The 18,996-nt window shown below is 41.6% G+C and overlaps 1 protein-coding gene across 3 annotated transcripts in view; it reads left to right on the forward strand.

The window, feature by feature from the left end:
• Positions 1-17,996, forward strand: part of SORCS1 (sortilin related VPS10 domain containing receptor 1) — a 261,592-nt gene extending 243,596 nt beyond the window's left edge. Inside the window, exons 23-28 of one of the 3 annotated variants that reach the window (XM_066190961.1) lie at positions 834-965; positions 10,391-10,490; positions 14,283-14,388; positions 14,563-14,723; positions 16,179-16,297; positions 17,624-17,996. In XM_066190961.1, the coding sequence (XP_066047058.1) occupies positions 834-965; positions 10,391-10,490; positions 14,283-14,388; positions 14,563-14,723; positions 16,179-16,297; positions 17,624-17,680 (675 nt within the window). In that variant the 3' untranslated portion in view covers positions 17,681-17,996. The remainder of the gene's footprint in view (positions 1-833; positions 966-10,390; positions 10,491-14,282; positions 14,389-14,562; positions 14,724-16,178; positions 16,298-17,623) is intronic. The other 2 variants (XM_066190963.1, XM_066190962.1) reach the window with 2 other exon arrangements.
• The last annotated feature ends 1,000 nt before the right edge of the window (positions 17,997-18,996 follow it).

The raw sequence follows: 18,996 nt of genomic DNA on the forward strand, positions 1-18,996 counted from the left end.
ATATTTATAAGGGTTTTTTTCTTAAAACACCTTACAAATCAAAACACGTGCTTTTCCTTAGTGTATGGTGAAGGGGCCTCCACAGAGTTTTCCCTAGACTGTCAGCAGTTGTTGTAGGGTTATCTACAGGTCCAGCTCAGAAAATGCTGATTTATGATCAGTTTCGCTGACCCTTTGTCTTGCATCCACCATTTCCTCCAACGAGCAGCTCCTCCAGTGAGCACCTCCTCCATGTCTTTGCCCCTGAACTACCTGGAGAAGAATTCCTGAGGTTTAAGAGCAGTTGATGTCTGAGAGGCTTCCAAGTCCTTACTGCAGGGGAATCTCTGTGGTGCACCTGTGATCTGTCCTTGTATCTGAAGGTGCTTTTTTTCCTACCACTTTAAAAGTGACCAACTGAATTCAGCACTTGAAAACTTCAGGTTAAATCAAAACCTTGAGATTTAAGTGCCTTTGGTGGATAATTCACAACAGAAAGGCAATGGAGGAAGATTCATCAAATTATGTTTCTCCTTCCTTTGGCTAACAAAACTTCCTGAGGGCCAAACTAGGTCCTTTTCTGGGTAATAACTCGGCAATCTGATTGTGGAGCATCAGCTGAAATGTAAGACTGGAGATGACCCTGGTAGTAATGCCTGTAGGGTACTTTTTCTCTGAATTTGTAAAATGTGTCAAAATTGAGGATATTAAAGTCCTGACTCCAAAATTTCAGCCAATGAGATGTACAAGATGCACCCGACATGGTGAGAGTACTGCAATGCCTTAGCGAAGAGACTGTCAGCATTCAGTGCCATCCTCACTGTTTCTGTCTCCATTATTTGTCTGTGTATCAGGCTACAGGTATTTCCAGCAAGCATGTTCTGGTCGCAGTGCTCCCTGGCCTGCCCACATCTGCTGAACTCTTCATTTTACCATATCAAGATGGCACAGGAGAAAAAAAAAGAACAGAAGCAAACCTAGAGCAGGTATCATGCCCATTACTTGGAGAAGCGTATGTTTTTGCATTTCTTTGTGTGTGCGTGTATATGAGACATATATATCTGCATGTGTATGGGATTTATGTATGGTTAGAATTGATAATTATGGTAGGAATGCATCTGATTCACTGGGTAATGTTACACACATTACATCCTCAGGGATTCTTCTTATGTTTCTGGTTTTTTTGGGGGTTGGTTGGTTGGTTTGGGCAGGTTGTTTTGTTGTTGTTGTTGTTGTTGTTGTTGGGCTTTTTTTGTTGTTTTGGGTTTTTTTTCCCCAGCATTGGAAACAGGCTTTGGAGCTGTCTTTACGAGTTTAGATGCCCATTTGTATTCCCTTAGAAGTCCTGTTTACTTCATGGAAGCAGGAAGAAAGAAGGAAGGATTTAGGGGATGATTCCTGCCAACAGGAACTGCAGAGTAGCTTCATGAAGCAAAGTTTATGACGCTGTCAAGAGTCCAGAAAGCACTGGAGGACAGAGCTGGGGGGGTAAACCTGGGCAGTTCAGAACTTCATTAGTTTAAGGCACAGGGGTGGGATTGGACAATCTGCCTGCCTTCTTCATGGTGCTGGAGGTGGGGCTGAGCCACTGTGGGTTGTTTTCTCTGTGAACAGCTGAAATAGGTTGTGATGACTCAAGGACTCTGCCTCCGCAGACCCAAAAGGTCCTACCAACCAGATGGGCCTAGCAGGATTGTGATTAAAAGATAAAACAGTTCTGGGCAAAAATTCTGAAATGTCATAGAATTATAGAATTGCTAAGGTTGGAAAAGACCTCTTATGCCATGGAGTTTGATTGATAACCTAACACTGCCATGTGCACCACTAGATTATGTCCTCTTGTCCCATAGCTCCTTTGCTGTCTCTCAACTTAGTTCAGATTCCAGACACAAAGATAATTTTGGCCCTGAGGGAAGCGCCTCTGCCTCTCCATACTCCATGTCCATGGCTCAAGCCATGTTAACTTAACTGTGAGCCTCAAACCTCCAAGTCACCCATATTCTTAAGCTTTTCCTTGCTCAGCATTTCTAGCTGTCTTCTTTTCTTTTGACAAATGACTTTCTTCTTCAATTTTCACCACCTATGTAATAAACAAAAAATATGGAGACTTACTGCTCTGCAAAATCTTTCTTTCCTTTTCTCCTTCATTTCCCCTTCTCCTCGCTTCCGTCACAAATTGGCAAGGAAGCCAGTCCATAAACTTTCAAATTTACATCTGACCCAGCTCCCTTCCAGCACTCAGCAGCTTACTCTTTCTTCCTCTTTTTATGCCTCTCTTTTTCTCTCTTGTGAAAGCAGAGTCTTTGTCGCTGTGGAGAAAGGAAGCCCTGGCAGTGCTCTCTGTGCCCTTTTTATGGACAAGAAGAAATAAAATTTTCAGTGTAACTCCATCAACATCTCTGGCATCCTGCAGGGTCCAAATGGTAACCTTTGGAGGAGAGAGAAACTATTTGCCATTTGCAGCCAGCTCTTTCCTATGAATAAAAATTAGGATGGTCAGAATGTTATTCTGTGGGTGCTGCATTCCCCTTCCTAGTAACTTTAGTAGAAAATGGTGGGGTTTTCAGTGAGAACTGCCCAAGGGCCACAAAAGGTGTCTCTGCCCTCTGCTCTGAAGCATATTCTGATACTCCTCCTGTTTTGTCCTCCATTTTGCCTGTGATCCTTCACTATGCCTTGCCCGAAGTGTTTCAAAGCTCATTCAGCACCCTCTCCCCATGCTTGAAGTTGCTGGAATGAGTACTAGGAGCAAATACTCTTGATTGCTACAGCCTAAGTTGCTTCTGAGGTACTTCTGATGTATAGTGTTCTTTTCTGGTGGGAATAGAAGTCTGTTTTGTGCTCATGGGCAAGGAACAAGCTGTTCAAAGGCACGTATGCGAGTTTCCCAGTTTGCAGGTGCACACCCAAAGGAGTTACAGCTCTGAATTATTTTTTCTAATTTAGAAGATAAACTTCCAAGTGTAGAGGGAATAAAATGGGAGTAGTTTACACAAGTGCTGCAATGGAATAAGGTTCCTTAAGGAAGCATTTCATTCTAGAGATTCCTTTCTTCATCACCTGCGCTAGACCCCTGTTCTGCCATGGGTAACCATGAGGGGTATATGTGGTTTTGTGGACTTTCACATTTACCAGTAAATCTCATTCATATTTAATAACCATGGGAGGCTGCTTCTTGCTGTTTCCCCTTGAGATGGATTAAGCTGTTCTGTTTTTATCTGATATCATATTCATTTGGCTTTGTAAACATATATTTAGGTCTCTCTGTCCAGCTACTCGTCTCTAGGTACATAATTCCCATTGACTTCAGAGGCACTTAGATGTCCACTATCCCTTGAAAATCTAGGTCTTGGTTTCCCATTTATCCAAGTCAATAATACTCCTTTATGCCACTCATGTTTTATGAGTCTGAACACAGTAGGCCAGTAATAGTGGGACTGCAGTCGTGCCCCACTTGACAAATGTACATTTCCATGCAGTTTTCCATGAGGGTAGTCTATTTGTGTCTCATGCTCTCTTTGAGACTGTGGTTAGATGGTAAATGCCATTTTCTTCCTGACTTGATGTATCACTTTCATACAATTGTCCCAAATTTTTTTTTAATGTATACATAGAAGCCATTATTTTCATATCTGTTTGCACTTAGAAAAATGAACTCTGCATTCCTAATATTTTCCATTGGAGACTACAGTACTTTTGAAAAGTTTGACTGCTGTTCACAGCTAAAATAACATGCTACAGTGAGACTAGGGAACTTTTCTCAATGGTCAACATAGGACAATTCCATAAGTACATAAATACAAAAAAAGGTGCTTGATCCACTCCACTTTCTGCAGTTACTGCAAAGTTATTCTTCATAGTTTCCTAAAAAATCAAAAGGCCTTTTCATCCTGCAGAATCCCAAAACACATTTGCCAAATCTTATATTTATGACAGGAATATGGTGGCTTTCCTTTTTTTTTTTTTTTTTTCCCTTAAATTTTTTTTTTCTTTTTTAATTGGGTCATTTGATTGCTCTGCTTCATTTAACAGTCTGTCTGAGGACAGACTACCACCCTGTTTAAAAATGTAGAAATAATTGGCAATGGTCAAATGCTGGTCTTTGATTTGCATGCTATGACTGCAACAACACTGAAATATCCCAAATCTTGCAAAAACAGCCACAACAGAATTGCCACTAGCCACCTGGGGTAGAATTCTGTTGTTTCACCATCTTCATGGATGGGATTGGTGAATTTGATGATTACAGAATTCAGATCTGTTACTTCAGAAGCACAAAATTCTTTTTCTTCAGTGAAAGGCAAATCTCTAACAATAACGTTTCAAGAAATTGAGCTATTCTTAGCACAAATCCAGTTCAAAATGAATGCTCAGTAGGAAAATATTTGACTTAAAATTCAGTAGAGGGGAGTTACGATTATTTATTTCAGTGTATGGTTTTACTCAATAGGAGGATTCTGAGGGGTTATCTTTTTATTTATGCATTTCACAAATTATCTTCTTTCCATGTTGTTTACTAGTGGGGGCTTTTTGTCAAACATAATAAATGTATTTTCTTTTAGTCAAATGAAATGTAAGAAGGAGGTACATGAGAATTCTGAAGTGATTTTTCACGTAAAGGTTTCAGTGTTAGCCTGAATTTCTCTTTAGTTCTCCATTTGGGTGCTTTTCACTGGCCTACTCAAAATTACTGTGAAATAATGCAAAACAGGGGTAGGAGCAGATAGTTAATGACATTTGAGGCCATTAATCTTTTCTCTGAGAAGAGTTCTCAGCAACATAGCAGAATGGAGACTTTGGCAAATGGTAACATCAGCTGGTTGGTAGCCAACCGTACTCAAAATGTTGCAGCTGTGGCCAGTATCTGTATCCAGCCAAAGAGATGAGAAATGACATGGATGACTGAATATCAAATGGACAGTGATGAACTGCAGAGATTAAATACCTCTTGTGTATTTAAAACCATTGAGAGTGGCATTCAGGAAGCCTGTAAGGATATACCTCTTGGGATTCTTTCCTTAAAGCATATTTAGTTTTACATCTGCTTCTTTGCAGCTGATGGAACTTCTATCTTATTTTATAGTTTGCGGTTTTCTTTCACCCACCCTCCTAAGCTTTAGTGTTTCAGTGTATTTGCTTTCAGTATTTTCCTTCTTTCTGATGTATTTCAGGGGTGCCCATCACCAAAATATTTTTAGCAATAAGATCATGACAGTGAACGCCTTCAAATCTTACAGAAAATTGCACCAATCAGTCCTGGAAATTAAAATCCAGGAAGAGGTCGATATATGGGGTAAATCATCTAATGTTTACTAGGAGAGATTTTTTTAACATCTATGTCTTTGAAGGAAGATCAAATCTCCCAGTGGTACTTAAGGGAGGTTGGGGCAGTATTAAGAAGTAGAGGCAGATGAGGAGAGAATGGAATAAGGTGAACCAAAAGACCTTGTACCAGGGGCTTTTTTCCTGTAGCCAGCTTTTCTTAATAGCTGCCTGTGTGCTACAGGAGAGGCTGTGTAAATCTTTTGTCTTAACACCTTTGAATTAACTCCTGCCACATGACTGTCAGCCCTCTCTTCCTCATCTTTTGCTCAGTGTACAGAGCAGTCCTTGATTCTCAAGACTGTTTTTGGTTGCCTTTGTTCATCAAAAGTGGATCCTGGCTTTTATGTCCAGGCTCTCTCTGGGTTCATATCTGCTGTTCCATTCTTGTCCCAGAGTAACCACAGGAATATCCTCTGCCTCGTGCTCTCACAGTGTCCCTGGGCACTCCCAGCAGCTTGAATTTAGCATCTTTCATTAAAGATCTGAAGAAATTCCTGCAGGAGCCAGTAAGTCAGTGGCTGTGCTCTTTTCAGTGCTAAGGCAAGCAAGCTTTAGAGGCCCCATGTGAAGTGTCCAAGGTTATCCAGGGCAAGTGGCACAGTTTAAAGTAATCCACATTGGCCCTGACTCCTGCTTCACTTTCCCAATGTTGGTTCAAGTCTCTTCCTACTGAATCAATGTGCATAATTCTTTCTTTAGTTGTTTATTGATTTGCTCAATGAATTGAATAGAAGTGTAGCACTCATTAGTTGAGATCTTTACACGGTATCTATAAAATTATCAAGATTCTTAGCTAGTGCATACTGGCACAGTTGAATCACATTCAATTAGTCTAAGATAATTTACACCAGGGGTTTCAAAAGTCAATAAAGGTTTGGGAAAATGCCCTTCTCAGTGATAATTCTGCTTCTTGGTTCACATGGTTCTTTTACAGTCCTAAATCTGACAAAATGCTAAGAAAAGTCAAATTAATTTTTGTTTTGTTCCATTTTTAAATTGGAATCTCTTTCTTTTTTTTCCATTCACAAATTGTCTGTTATTATTATTCATTATGTGTCCTTTGATGAAAAATGATACATGAAGAATAGTTCCTATTACTGAATTATTTTTGCACATCATGCTTAATTCTGCAAATGAAGCAGATAAAGTCAATGAGGCTCAGTTAAGGACCAAAACTAATTCTGAAAGCTAATTATTTTCACAAGAGAGACTCTTGAAGACTATAAATTAGGAGGTTGCTATTCTAAGAAGTTTTGTGTTCAGCTAAGTTACTTGCATCTTCAGGAGGCAGAGATGAAGAGGGGGAGGCCTGAGGCCAACCTGTTCCCCAGATGAAGGTCTGACTGTTCAACTGGAGTTGCATTGCTATTTTTGAAACAGGTCAAGGTACTTTGATGTTTCCTTTTCTGCTTTTTAAACCAGAATGCATCCATGGTATCACTTTGAGTGCAGAAATAACGGGAAGTACAAACCCCAGAATGTTCATCATTGAAACCTTTTTATTACCTCAGCAGCTGAGATCAGCCTTTGTGTGGAAAGACACTTTACTAATAAACAAGTCAAGTCAGAACCACTCCTAGATTAAAGTCTGATAACTGAGCTAGAAATAAGCTTGATAGAGTAAGAAAGGCAGAGGAGTCTGTTCTCCAATCTCAAAGCAAATGTCCTGACTGACCTTTCAGTGCACAGGTCCCTTTGGGGCCATGTGAGGACCCCAAACATTGCCAGGTCCAGCTTTGGAGAGCAGTGTCCAATCCCAATGTGAATTTGGCCCTTGAGGTCTATATAAGCTCCTCACTGACCTCAAATACTAGCTTTGGTAAGCCATTATGTACAGTTTCTATTTCAGATAATTTTTAGGAGTACAGAAATACATTTTCAATCTGTATATCTGTTTTGAAGAAAATCTTGTTTTCCACATAAAGAAAAATGAAAATATTGTACCAAATAAGCAAACATTATAAAAATATGTCTGAATGCATCTGTTTGTCCCTCAGATGTGTGTCAGGAATCTCCAGAGCTGCCTGAGGAAGGCAGATGTCTGATTCTCACTAGAACTTCTGGCACTTTTGAAGATCTTAGGTTGTTACTCACTTTTTTCACTTGTTCAGATTCCATACAGAACAAGGCCAGAAAAAAAAAAAAAAAAAAAAAAAAAGACTGTACACAAAAAAGCCACAGGGAGAACATGTAATTAATCAAGCCAAGGAAATACGCTTTATACTCTGCGCAGAGTGAACAGTGTTCCTGCCAGTTCTGACACTTTCTGTGTAGTCCTGGAACAGTTACGGCTGTTTGAAGTCTCTGCTGAGACACTGATGGTCTCAGGCAGAAATTATTTTAGTCTGAGATGAATTTGTACAGGATCTTATACAATGAAGTCCTCATTCATAATCAAGTAACAAAGCAATACAGTACGAATAAATTTCAGTTGTGACTCTTCCTTTCTGTCTTTTTTCCTTTTCCTTACTACTTCACCCTTACTGTCTCTCTCCTTCCTGTTTTTCTTTTCCATTGGCCCTCCAGAGAGGGATACCTGTTGACTTTTCTCTCACACACCTTGCCTGCTGGGAGGCAGCCACAGCACCTCTCAGCTGCTGTTTTGCCTCTTCACTCAGTGCCACAGGAGCTCGCGGACAGGCCAGGGGAGATCTCATTGTACCCTCAAGTCACTAGTGCCCAAATCTCTTGTACCTTCTCATGCTTACTTTCTCCAGATTCTCCCATTCTTCCATTTCTTGCCAAAATCCTTGAGGAAACCATTCTCCAGTACTGCACAGCAATGTTTGCTAGCTGCAGGCTCAGTTACATGTCACAGTAAGCCTCTGCTTGCATAGAAGGCATCATATATGTTTTTTACCTCTGCTCTTTCCCTGCCATTTTGTGCAGCTAATGTGTTGAAGAGGAATGACACACAATGTTGTCTCCTTTCTTTAGTTTACTGTCCTGTATTTGTTTTTCTTTTCTCTTTCCAGAGGCTCAGCTGCCCCAGCAACATCAGGATCTCAGAGCAGGAAGGAAAATTCCTGCAGGATTATGGAGGAGAGCTGTTAGGTTTTATGTGGGACTGGATACAGCCAGGATGATACTTTTCCCATTAGCTCCATGAGCCATTAATGTACCTGGTTTACAGAATATTAATCTGCATCTGTTGCTCTAGTTTTAGAGATGAAAAACTTTTTATAGTTGTCAATCTTGGTTATTAATATGCTCAAATCCTTAAAGAGGGCTATAATTTGCTTCCCAGGCATTCTTCATGTACTGCACATCTTTGTGTCACCATCCCTGCTGCTCTGAGCTCAACAGATGGCTCTTTGAATGCAGGTGGTATTTTTTCTTGCTATTGGAAAAAATATATTTACTGCTCATTCTGGCACCCATGAAATAAATTGTAACTTAAAAGAGATATATTTAAAAGTATAAATAAAATGCCTGTAAGAGTTACTGCCAAATTGATATTGGACCAAAGGCACCTATTCAAGTGATCAGCAGCCAGAAATGAAGTGTATGAGCCAAGAGTATTGAAAGAACCATTAAGAATGTTAAAAAAAATAAAAAGCAGATAAATCTCATACTGTGATGAATGATAGCTAAGGAACATCTAATCATATCTGGGTAGAATTTACTGAAATAGCTCAACCAGACAAAAATGAAGAACATGAAAAAGATGGTGTAAAAATTATTGAAATGTTCTTTTTTCTGACAATTTTTCATTAATCTTCAAGAAGGAATAAGGATTTATTTAAAACGAATTAAGTGGTGAGCACTAGAATACAATTCCACTTGATCCTGGTATGGCTATAAAAACACATTCTCAGCAACTGCATATTAAGGGTTACGGGGGATGTTGTGTTTCCCGTTTTCCGATCACCTCTCCCTAATAAGCCAGTCTGGGGAACTGTGACTGTTCAATGGTAAAATTGATCTTGGCTGTAAGAAAATGTGAAATGCATGAAACATCAGGCAAATGAACATACAAAAGACACACAACAGACTGTCAACACCATGTTGTAGGCTTCCATTCCTTGATTAATCTGTCTAGATTTTGTTTTTTAATGGCAGCATGCCTAGAACTTATGTGTAATGAAGTGTGATGTGGAAACAGTAGATCTGTGCATATTGCTACAAACTGACTTAAAAAAAAGAGGCATGTTTGCCAACAGATCGGACCAAAGTTTGGCTCCTTTACTGCACAAATACTCATTTCATGGGGTCTTATCTCAGCAAATGCTCATCTTTTCTGTTGTGTCCTTAAAGGATGAGTAATGTGCTTCATTTCTGCTAGGACCCTGTTGATGTTGTCAGTTTTGGAAAGATAATCTGATGATCTGAAATATCTGTGAAATATCTCCCCATGGAAGAGAGTGGGTTATGCTTCTAACCCATAAGAAGAGATGGAACATGCATTTTGTTTAAGCCACATTCTGTAGTCAGTAAACACTTCCAGATTTGAGCTGGTTCTGGTACATATTTAAGGATTAGGGAGCAGCTGTCTTGAATCTCAGAGAGCTGATGAAATTAAATTTGCTTTTAGAACTTGAAAATTAACTGCAGGCTGTGGCAAGGATCTGAACCATTCATTTTTATTCAGGTATATCACATATTATGAACATCCTCTAAGAGCATGGAGCTGGCCACTCAACAAGCAAGAAGTTATTTATAACGAGCAAGTGTTCATTAACAATTGAAATGTTCCTTTTCCCTTGAACAGTGAATGAGTTCACTGATGTGCTGCTGCTGGCTGGTCCTGTGGCCACTTTCACATGTGGGTGGAATGTTCCTTTGGGGCTCAATTCCCTTTTGCTGCTCCCACAGAGCTGTGACAGGGCACCTTGTTGCTCAGTCAGCAGTCAGTGCTGACCATACACAAAACACTCTGTCCAAAATCTTTCATTGTGAGGTGATGGGAATCTGTGCTTGGAAAGTCTGCAAAATCTTTGCTTTGCCTGCAGCTTCATTTCCTACCCACCTATTGGCAATCTAAACCAATGATCAAGAAACATATGCATTTCTTATTTTCTCTCTCTCTCTCTCTCTCTCTCTCTCTCTTTTTGTTGGTTGGTCGGTTGGACTTTTTCCTTCCTAGATTTCAGAAACACTGATCCAGAAACTGAATCAAAACCTGGTCCATTTTGAGTTGAAGCCAGGAGTTCGAATCCTTGTCCATGCTGCCCATTTAACAGCAGGTGAGTATCCTCTCTCTGTGTATGCCTTCTGTGCTCCCCTGTAGCACAGCAAGCAATATCAATGGTAGTAGTGTGCTATCAGCTGTATTTTAAACATTTCTTATTTTTATATCACAATAATAGCACAGTGTGTAAGCTGACATTAAAATGTCTACTCTACCTCACCTTTCTATATCATGCCAAAAAGATATAGTGGCTTTTGCGTTTACAGCTAATCCTTTTGTTTTCTTAGGTGCAAGAATTTACTGGTTTTTAGGAAACGTGGTATAAGTAGCAGTAGAAGTGTGTGTTTCTTGGTCGTCTCTGAAATATTCAGCAAAGCAGCACCAAGGCATTTTCAGCCTGGGTCACACGGTACAAAAGCTACCTGCTAGCCTTGGATACGTTCACATATCCTGGAGTCAACAAACATTCAAAGCAACTAAACACTGCTCAAAAGCTGTTCAGCAGTCTGAAAGACTAGAATCAGTATAGATATGCACAAAATTAAGATCAGGCAGTTTGGACTTTAGCTAATCGTATCTCAAAACAAGTCATCTCTGAAGTCCTCGTGCTTGATTACATATGTCACTGTCTATTCTGCATGCTAAAACATCATTTCACAGCACAGTCCTACTTAACTATTACAAGAGATGGGACAAACCAATCCACACTCTTAGGAGTTCATTTTCCCCAGGCAGTGCTGACAATTCTGATCACTTGGTATCAGCTTTGTTTGATCACTTGCAAACTTAAACCCTCAGTTCATTTGTGCCAGCAAACTGCTCTCCAAAAAGCTTTTTGTGGTGTGAATGGAACTGCTCAACCAGGTGTCAGTCCATGTGCTGCCTTGTAAGCAGTAAGAACAAAGAGACTGTTAAGAAAGGGTGTAATGTGACTGCATTTAAATCCCCTAAAAGAAAGGCCTGGGCATTTCAATATTTCATTTTTCCTAAGCAGAGCTTTCTAATATCTGTGCTGGGAATATTGCTATATGTTTCTGCTTTCCATTAGCTGTGGAACAGATGACCTTATTTTTAGACAAGTTAAAACCAAAGGCATACATCAGCTTAAAAAATGGAGTTACTTGCAATTGTTCATAATTTTTACCAAAAACTCACATTTTATTTGTATTTACACACAGACACCAGGAAGGAATACTTTTTGTCCATAACAGATACAAACATTCATTTTTTCTGCCAGGTAGGCTTTGTTGTACTCCCTCAAAGCCACTGCTGAGTGATTGCTGTAACTGGACTCACAGTGTCCGATAGGAACACTACAGGATTTTGTCTCTTGCAGAAACAGAATTCAGTAAGAATGCAAAATGAGCTTGGATGGCCAAACTATGTATTAAAAACCCAGAGAACAGCCACTGTGAGGTCTTTGAGGGATTATGTCTCCTTAACAAGCTGCAGAGGTCATGACTGTTCTCTTAAGTAAAAGAGAGAATATCTCTTAAGTATCAATTGATTGATACTCTTAAGTATCAATTTCATGATACCAAAACTTGTAAATAGTTTTGATGCCTTAAGTTTTATCTTTCCTATTTTCCACATTCTGTACCGCATTAGTATGTAACCATGAACTTCTTATAAAGTTTTAGCAAGTTCCCTTCTCAGCTTAGTTAGGCAAAACAATCCTTTTTCCAGCCTGAGAACCAAGGACACCGTTGCAGCTTCAGGCCCAAAAAGTATAAACAACAGTGAATTGAGGAGAGCAAACGGGGAGGATGGGACTTCACAACCTGAAGCTGTAATTGAACAATTAACCCCAATATATAAATGAACCAAAACTTGTAAAAGTGTGAAAATTCGTGACACGCCGTCCATCTTACATCCTTCTTAGGTCTGTCTTGGGTGTAGCCATGGCCAGACTCTTGTACTGCCCCAGGTGTATCCTTGGAAGGCCTTTTAATAAATACCTGCTTTATTCCTTTAACTCTGTCTAGCCTCTGTTCCAATTAGCCTCTCTAGGCATCAGTTTAAAATTTGGCAAAAAGCCATGAGAGACTTACTTCCCTGCTGAAAGCTATTGTTTTGGTTGTTAGAAAATAAGAAGATCTGGCCTTTGGAAATCCAAGCTTTTATTAAAAAATAAATAAAATGAGGCAGGGAAACCTGGAACACAGCACAGTGCCACAGGCAACCCTTAGAAAACACAGTTGCAGGGGATGCACATACTCATAGGTGCTGCTCTGGGCTGTGCTATCCCTTCTTTCCCAGCCTTTTCACTGGTTTTGTGTTGGACTCTGGTAGCTATGAGCTGTAGTCGGCTGAACCACAAAGCTCAACGTGTTTTTGGAAGTGTACACACACATGTATGTGAACACCTACATTTATGTTGCCGTGCCTCAGTGCACGTGTATGTTCCCCTCTGTGTGTGCCTGCCCACACACAGCAGCACTTTCTGCAGCAGAGGACCCGCAAAATGCAGGTATCTAAAGTCGCTTGGAGTGGACATTCAAGCAGAACCCGTAGAAATGACCCTCTGTGTCTGTGTGTGTGTTATGTGTGAGAGCATGTGCATTCCCTGGAGCACAGCAGAATGACAGGCGTTGGCCTCAGCATATATCAGACTTCTGTCTTTGTCCAGACACACTGGAGGAAGGATTAATTAATGGCAATTATAGACAACAGATTGCAATTCATTCATCGTGTTCATTCCTCCTTCTCATGAGATAAAAACAAACCAATGTCCCCAGCTCAACAGACAACAACTTCAGCTCTAAGGCAGAGGAAAATATGCCAATATTCCTCACAAAGCAGTTAAATAGCTGTTTATTACTAGGCTCTCAGTGCAGCATTAGAGAAAGAACATTGAGTAATGCTGAATCTGAATAGGCTGGAGAGCCACTTTGTCATCCCACAGAGCTGCAGAGACCCACAAAACACAGATGGAGAGGGGACAGAGTGGAGATGTGCAAGGAATTCATAATAATGGATGCTTTCATTCTGGTTCCTGCTACATGTTGGAAGGGGAAGGTTTTTCACTTCTCTTTGTAGATTTTTGCTTTATCAGTCTGGGTGTGAAGCTGAAAATACATGTGTTTGTAATGTGTGTGCCTTTGCTTGTGTGTGCCTGTTTGCTTGTGTCTTTTAGCTCTGGTTTAGGAGGGGTCTGTTCAGTGCATGTGAAGAGGTGCAAGAGGGGGAGGATGTGTTTGGCAGCAGTTCAAGTTGGCTTTGACTGCCCTGCAGAGGAGGGCACTACCTGGGCCATGTTCTGTGTGTGGAGATGTGTTTGCTCCTTGTCATGGCACAGCTGGGACGCTGTGTCTGTCTGCAGTACAGGGTCTGCATGAACAACTGACTCTCCTCCTATGTGTGAAACTGGTTGGAGGCTCACTGCCTTCCTGTATATGTGTGTGAGAGTGATAGAAACTCTGTTTAATACCATTCACTTTGTATTTCTGGGAAATCCGTGCTTCTGAATGGGTTGGGTGGCATTATTTTGGGAGGGGTTATGGCAAGATGGTGAGCAAAACTATGAGAGAAATACTGAGAGGCTCTTTGTCTGATTAAGATTGGTTTTGGTGTGTTTTGGGTTTTTTTCTTGAATCTGGGTTTTTTCCTTGAATCTGAAGAAGGTCTTTTAAGGGGAAGGCTGTGGAACTTCACGTCGGGGGGTATGTTGAGCACCACAGGTGATCTGAACTTGGGTTTCTTCCTAGGTGGATTAAAAAGGGAGAGAAGGCCAGGAGATGTGTAGACCTGCTGCAAGTGCAATAAGAGGGGAGAATGAACTGTATTTCTGGAGGGAGCAGCTTTCACTTCAGGCTGGGGGTGGCTCTAACCTTCTCCTCCCTTGCAGCTCCCCTGGTGGACCTCACTCCCAGTCACAGTGGTTCAGCCATGCTGATGCTCCTCTCTGTTGTTTTTGTGGGACTTGCAGTGTTTGTCATCTACAAGTTCAAAAGGTATGACCTTCCCTGAGCCATTTCCTTCTCTCCGTTGCTGCCTTTCACTGAGGTGTTTGGGGTTTGTTTGCTGGGTTTTCTTTTTCTGAGTGAGTTGTTTTTTTGGTTTGTAAAAGCTGATACTACATCATCTGCCAGAATACCACACAATGATGGTTTCTGTTAATGTTTTAGGAAGATTCCTGGCCTTAATATATATGCACAGATGCAGAATGAAAAAGATCAAGAGATGGTCAGTCCAGTCAGTCAGAGGGAAAGCATACCTAATGTCCCTCAAAGTGAGCTGATGAGCCCTGAGCAACTAGTAGATGAGAAGTTGGAAGTCCACCCCATAGGTAAATAACTTGCAGCATCCTGCAGCTGGTCAGACTCTGACTTATAATTGGCTAACCTTTTTCTCAGTCTCCCCTCTTCCCATATTCCTGCACAATCCTCCTCCCATCCTCTTCTGCTGCAACATTAGTTTTGCTACAGGAAACCTTCTAACTCTTCCCTCTTCTCACTCCCATGTGATGAAAGGGAGGGAAACAACTTTAGGCTTTTTCTCTCTCCTAGTTGCTCTACGTAGATCCCCTCCCCTTCTCAAAAATATCCTGCTGGCAATGTAATTTATTTTGCTGGGGCTGATATAGTTGTGGGGCTAAGCCCCATATCCAGAAGAACTTCAGCCACCCTCACCTGGAACATGGAGGTGAGCAGGTGATTGGTAAGTAATACCTAAAAGCTAAATATCTGCTCATGTTTTGACTGCTGGAGTCTGTGTTCTGTGCCAGACCTTGTTTCCAGCAGCAGTGTTAGTCTGGCTGATTTCCAAATAAACTAAGTAAAACCTGGGATCTCAATATTGGACAGCTGGGTTAATCCTCCAGCTGACTTCTCCCACAGGCCTCTGTGTTTGATCATTTCCAAAAGCAGGCTTTTTTTAGGACCTGAAGTGAATAGATCTGGACAGGGCATTCTGGGATCAGTCTGTTTTCTGTTACCCTGGCTACGGTAGAAGTACTGGGAACAGAGCAGGGAGGTTTCTGTCTGGAGACATGTTCTGCTAAAGCCAGGACTGCCTAGACAACACTCAGCTTCACTCATGAGGTGACAATTCCATAGGTCCAGACTGGAGGTACCCCTGCAAATAAGGACATGCACCTATTTTAAAAGAATTAAAAAGAAAAAGCTGCCCAGGGATGCTGTGGAGTGTCCTAATCTGGAGATATTCAGAACTCTCCAGGACACGATCCTGTGCACCCTGCTCTGGGTGAAATTGTTTTAGCAGGGGGGTTGGACTAGAGGTCTAGGGTTGGACTGTTCCCCAGAGGTCCCTTCCAATCCCAACAGTTTCGTGACTCTGTGACTTAGGCAGGAGTGAAGCACAGTTGCAACTGAGATTCCTTATTTGCAGAATTTTGTCAGCCTAAACAAACCTTGTATCTCATACCTGAGGATGTTCCTAAAATCTATTGGAGTGTTTGCTAAAGCAGGCTTGGAGTCATGGCTACTGTAGGGAGAGAACAAGGAAAAGGGCATTTAAAGGAGGGAGTGTGATGTGCTAAGATTGCAGCCTGTGGAACAACCTGGGAGGAAAAAGGAGAAAGGCTCTTGGATGAAACTGATGTCTTAGCTGGAAGTTTCGCTGCTGTCAATGCTGATCTCTCCTAACCCATTCACTAAGGAGATTTTTTTAGCTATTAAAAGCTTTTAAGCAGCTATCCATCAGCAGACTTGGATACCCCTGCTTAGCAGAACACAGAACGGAGTGAGGGGACCAACCTTGCCGTGTGGTATTCCCCATACAGAGCAACCTCAGGCCACAGTCCAGAACCCAAGGAAAGGAAATGCAACCAAGGTAGTCTGGACAGAGGACTTCCAAAAAGCTTGTGGATCACCAAGAGATTTCAAGCCAAGACCCAGAGCGGTGGGTCCTAAACTTTAACAATTTTGTTCTGTTTTGTTTTGGTTTTTTTTGTTGTTTTTTTTCCTCTCTAGAAACCTCCAAGGCAAAATTGCTGTAAGCTGCTAAGAGAGAAACACCCAATTTCAAGTTAGGAACTCTCTAGAATTGGGTGAGCTTTGGGCTTTAAGCTTCCCCATTTTAAAGAATGCAGTGGTGGTGGTTCATGCTGTTCCAGGAGCAGGGAAAAACATATGTTCACAGGTCACTCAGACTGCAATGGAAAGGGTCAGTAACTGCTAGCTCTATGCAAGGTACCTTCAAAACTGCTCTTGCTGGAGGTGGAAACTTAAACCCTAGAAGGCTCCAGGATAAGAGAAATCAAAAGCAAATTTTGGGGGCAGGTTTTCATTTAGTGCATCTATAGCATTTCTGGTTTTCTATACCAGCCAGAATTTTATACATTTTTCAGCTGTACTACTGGACACTGCACTGAACCAGAAATTGGTTTTACAGCTCCTTGGTTTGCACCTGTGGCTGCACAAATGAGCACTAAAGTTAAATGTGTGAGATACACAGACTCAATTATGTATCAAAAGGAATCAGTCCAACAAATTTCCTAAGGCTGTTTTTCCATCCTGTCAGTGAGATGAATGAGAAAACTGAATCAGAGCTCATTGACAAAATGAGAAGGTCTGGACCTAGGTGTGAAAAGAATAGAAAGTGAGAAGGCACTCTCCTATTACAACCACCTCATCTGTTTCTGGAAATCAGCAATTTCTTTTTTAATGAGTTTTCTTTCTTTTGGGAAAACAAAGCAAGACTGTAATTGGGTGTTTCTCTTTTGTATGCTTGTTCAGAAACTTTTTTTTTTTTTCATCACCTTTGGCTAACAGTCAGGGATCCTGCCTTGGAGGAATCAGAATTAATGTCATTGCATCATTTAATTTTCTCTCCAAACTCTAGCAGCAAAACCTCACTTTCCTGTTTTCTGGATGTGAGTGGTTTAGGCACTTCTTTTGCAAATGCAAAGCTTAAGGTCATTTATGAAATCTCCAACACTTTATCATTGCAAATGATCCACATTTCCACTGAGGACCTCAACCCCTCCTTCCCTCCACCTCTCTGCTCCTGCCTTTCCCTCTGCTGTTCAACATGGGTGAATCATCTTCATTAGCAAAAGAACAGGACATCACCTTCAGTGTTTGAATGACAAGAAAATATTTCAGGAAAGTATGTGTCAGTCTGTAACAGCTGAATCCCAAAGGCCATCAAGATGATACCTGCAGTCATCTTCCTTGACTAAATATGCATGTTATTTACTGACTTTTATTTTGTTCTTTGCCACAGGAAGTATTTCCACAGCTGCTGAGTCCCAGAGCACAAAAGAAATCCCTACCTATGTAAATGGTTGAATTGAGGACACCAACATCTGTATCTAAAAAAAGGAGGAGAGCTCACTGCATTTGGACTTTTTAATTCTTCGGATGACAAAGGGTTTTTAGCTTTAAGCCTGTGCATGTGGACATTATACTGAGACCATAGTGGAACTGCATTGTACAGGTGTTCAATTTTAGTGGGGGGTGGGGGGAGAGGAACTGGTACCACTATTCACTCCTGCAGCCCTTCCCCTCACCCTTTCACTCTTTTTTCTGATCTGTCTCTAATTTGTAGAAAATTCATAATGATATAGGCCAAGAATATGCATGGGGGCGGGTCTCTTCTTTAAGGGAGAGGGGTGGGCTGGGATGTGGGGGGGAGAAGGGCTGGGGTGGTGGGAGGTGGGAGGGAGTGTTTAGGGTTCTTGGCTTTAGGTTTAACTGCTTTTTTAGCACTTTGGGCTGTGGGAGGGGTAGCCGCTCCAGCAGACTTCTGTAGGACACACACACACACACACCACACACACACACAAATCACACTGGAGTTTTAAGGCACTGAAAATATTCTTGGTCAGTCTGGTTTATCTCTCTGTTTGGACTCTGCCCTTCCTTCCTCTAGCTGCAGCTGCTGCCTGTGCCCCACACTGTGAGAAGGCTGAGTGTGAGTGTGGGTGATGCCAGCTGTGAGGCCAGGCTCCTTCTTGAACAGCTTTCTGAGCCTGCCCACACCAGGGCATCCCACTGGTAGTGCCATGGAAGGATAACATTGCCTCCTAACCCTGAACAGAACAAGTGTGTATTGCAGGGCGTTATTGCCAGCAAGAACTTACTGTAGTTTGTGCCAGCCTTACACCTTCAATTTTGGCTGAGAGAAAGCAACACCCTCAGCTCCATGTAGTGCTGATGGCTGAATTTGTCTGGGGAAGTCCCAGGAGATCTCTGCCTTTTCAGAGTCACCCAGAGGCCTGTCAGTTTTTTGAAATGCACCTTGTCCATACAATAAGGAACAGGGAAAGGTCTGTGCAGCTTTCCTATGGCTTTCTTTGGCACCCACATTGGTTGCACATCTGCAAGCTCCTGCCACTCTGGGCAGAGAAGGGAGAATTTGGCCTAGGAGTGATGCCATGCATTTTGAGCCTCAGCACCACAGGACCACTCTAACGTAAGATTTGATTTCTTACCAATAAATTAACCTTGTATCTTACCCTGCAAGTGGAAAAATGAGGCTGTAGGACGTGTTCACATAAACTGTGCAAGGGAACAGCAGGAAAGCAGGATTAGCACACCTCAAACAAATCCTCCAAAGATACTGGATAGCTGTGTGCAGCCTAGCCCGTGGTCATT

The sequence above is a fragment of the Chamaea fasciata genome, unplaced genomic scaffold (assembly GCF_029207755.1).
Source record: "Chamaea fasciata isolate MVZ Bird 193981 ecotype frontalis unplaced genomic scaffold, bChaFas1.0.hap1 SCAF_9, whole genome shotgun sequence".
Classification (NCBI taxonomy): Eukaryota; Metazoa; Chordata; class Aves; order Passeriformes; family Sylviidae; genus Chamaea; species Chamaea fasciata.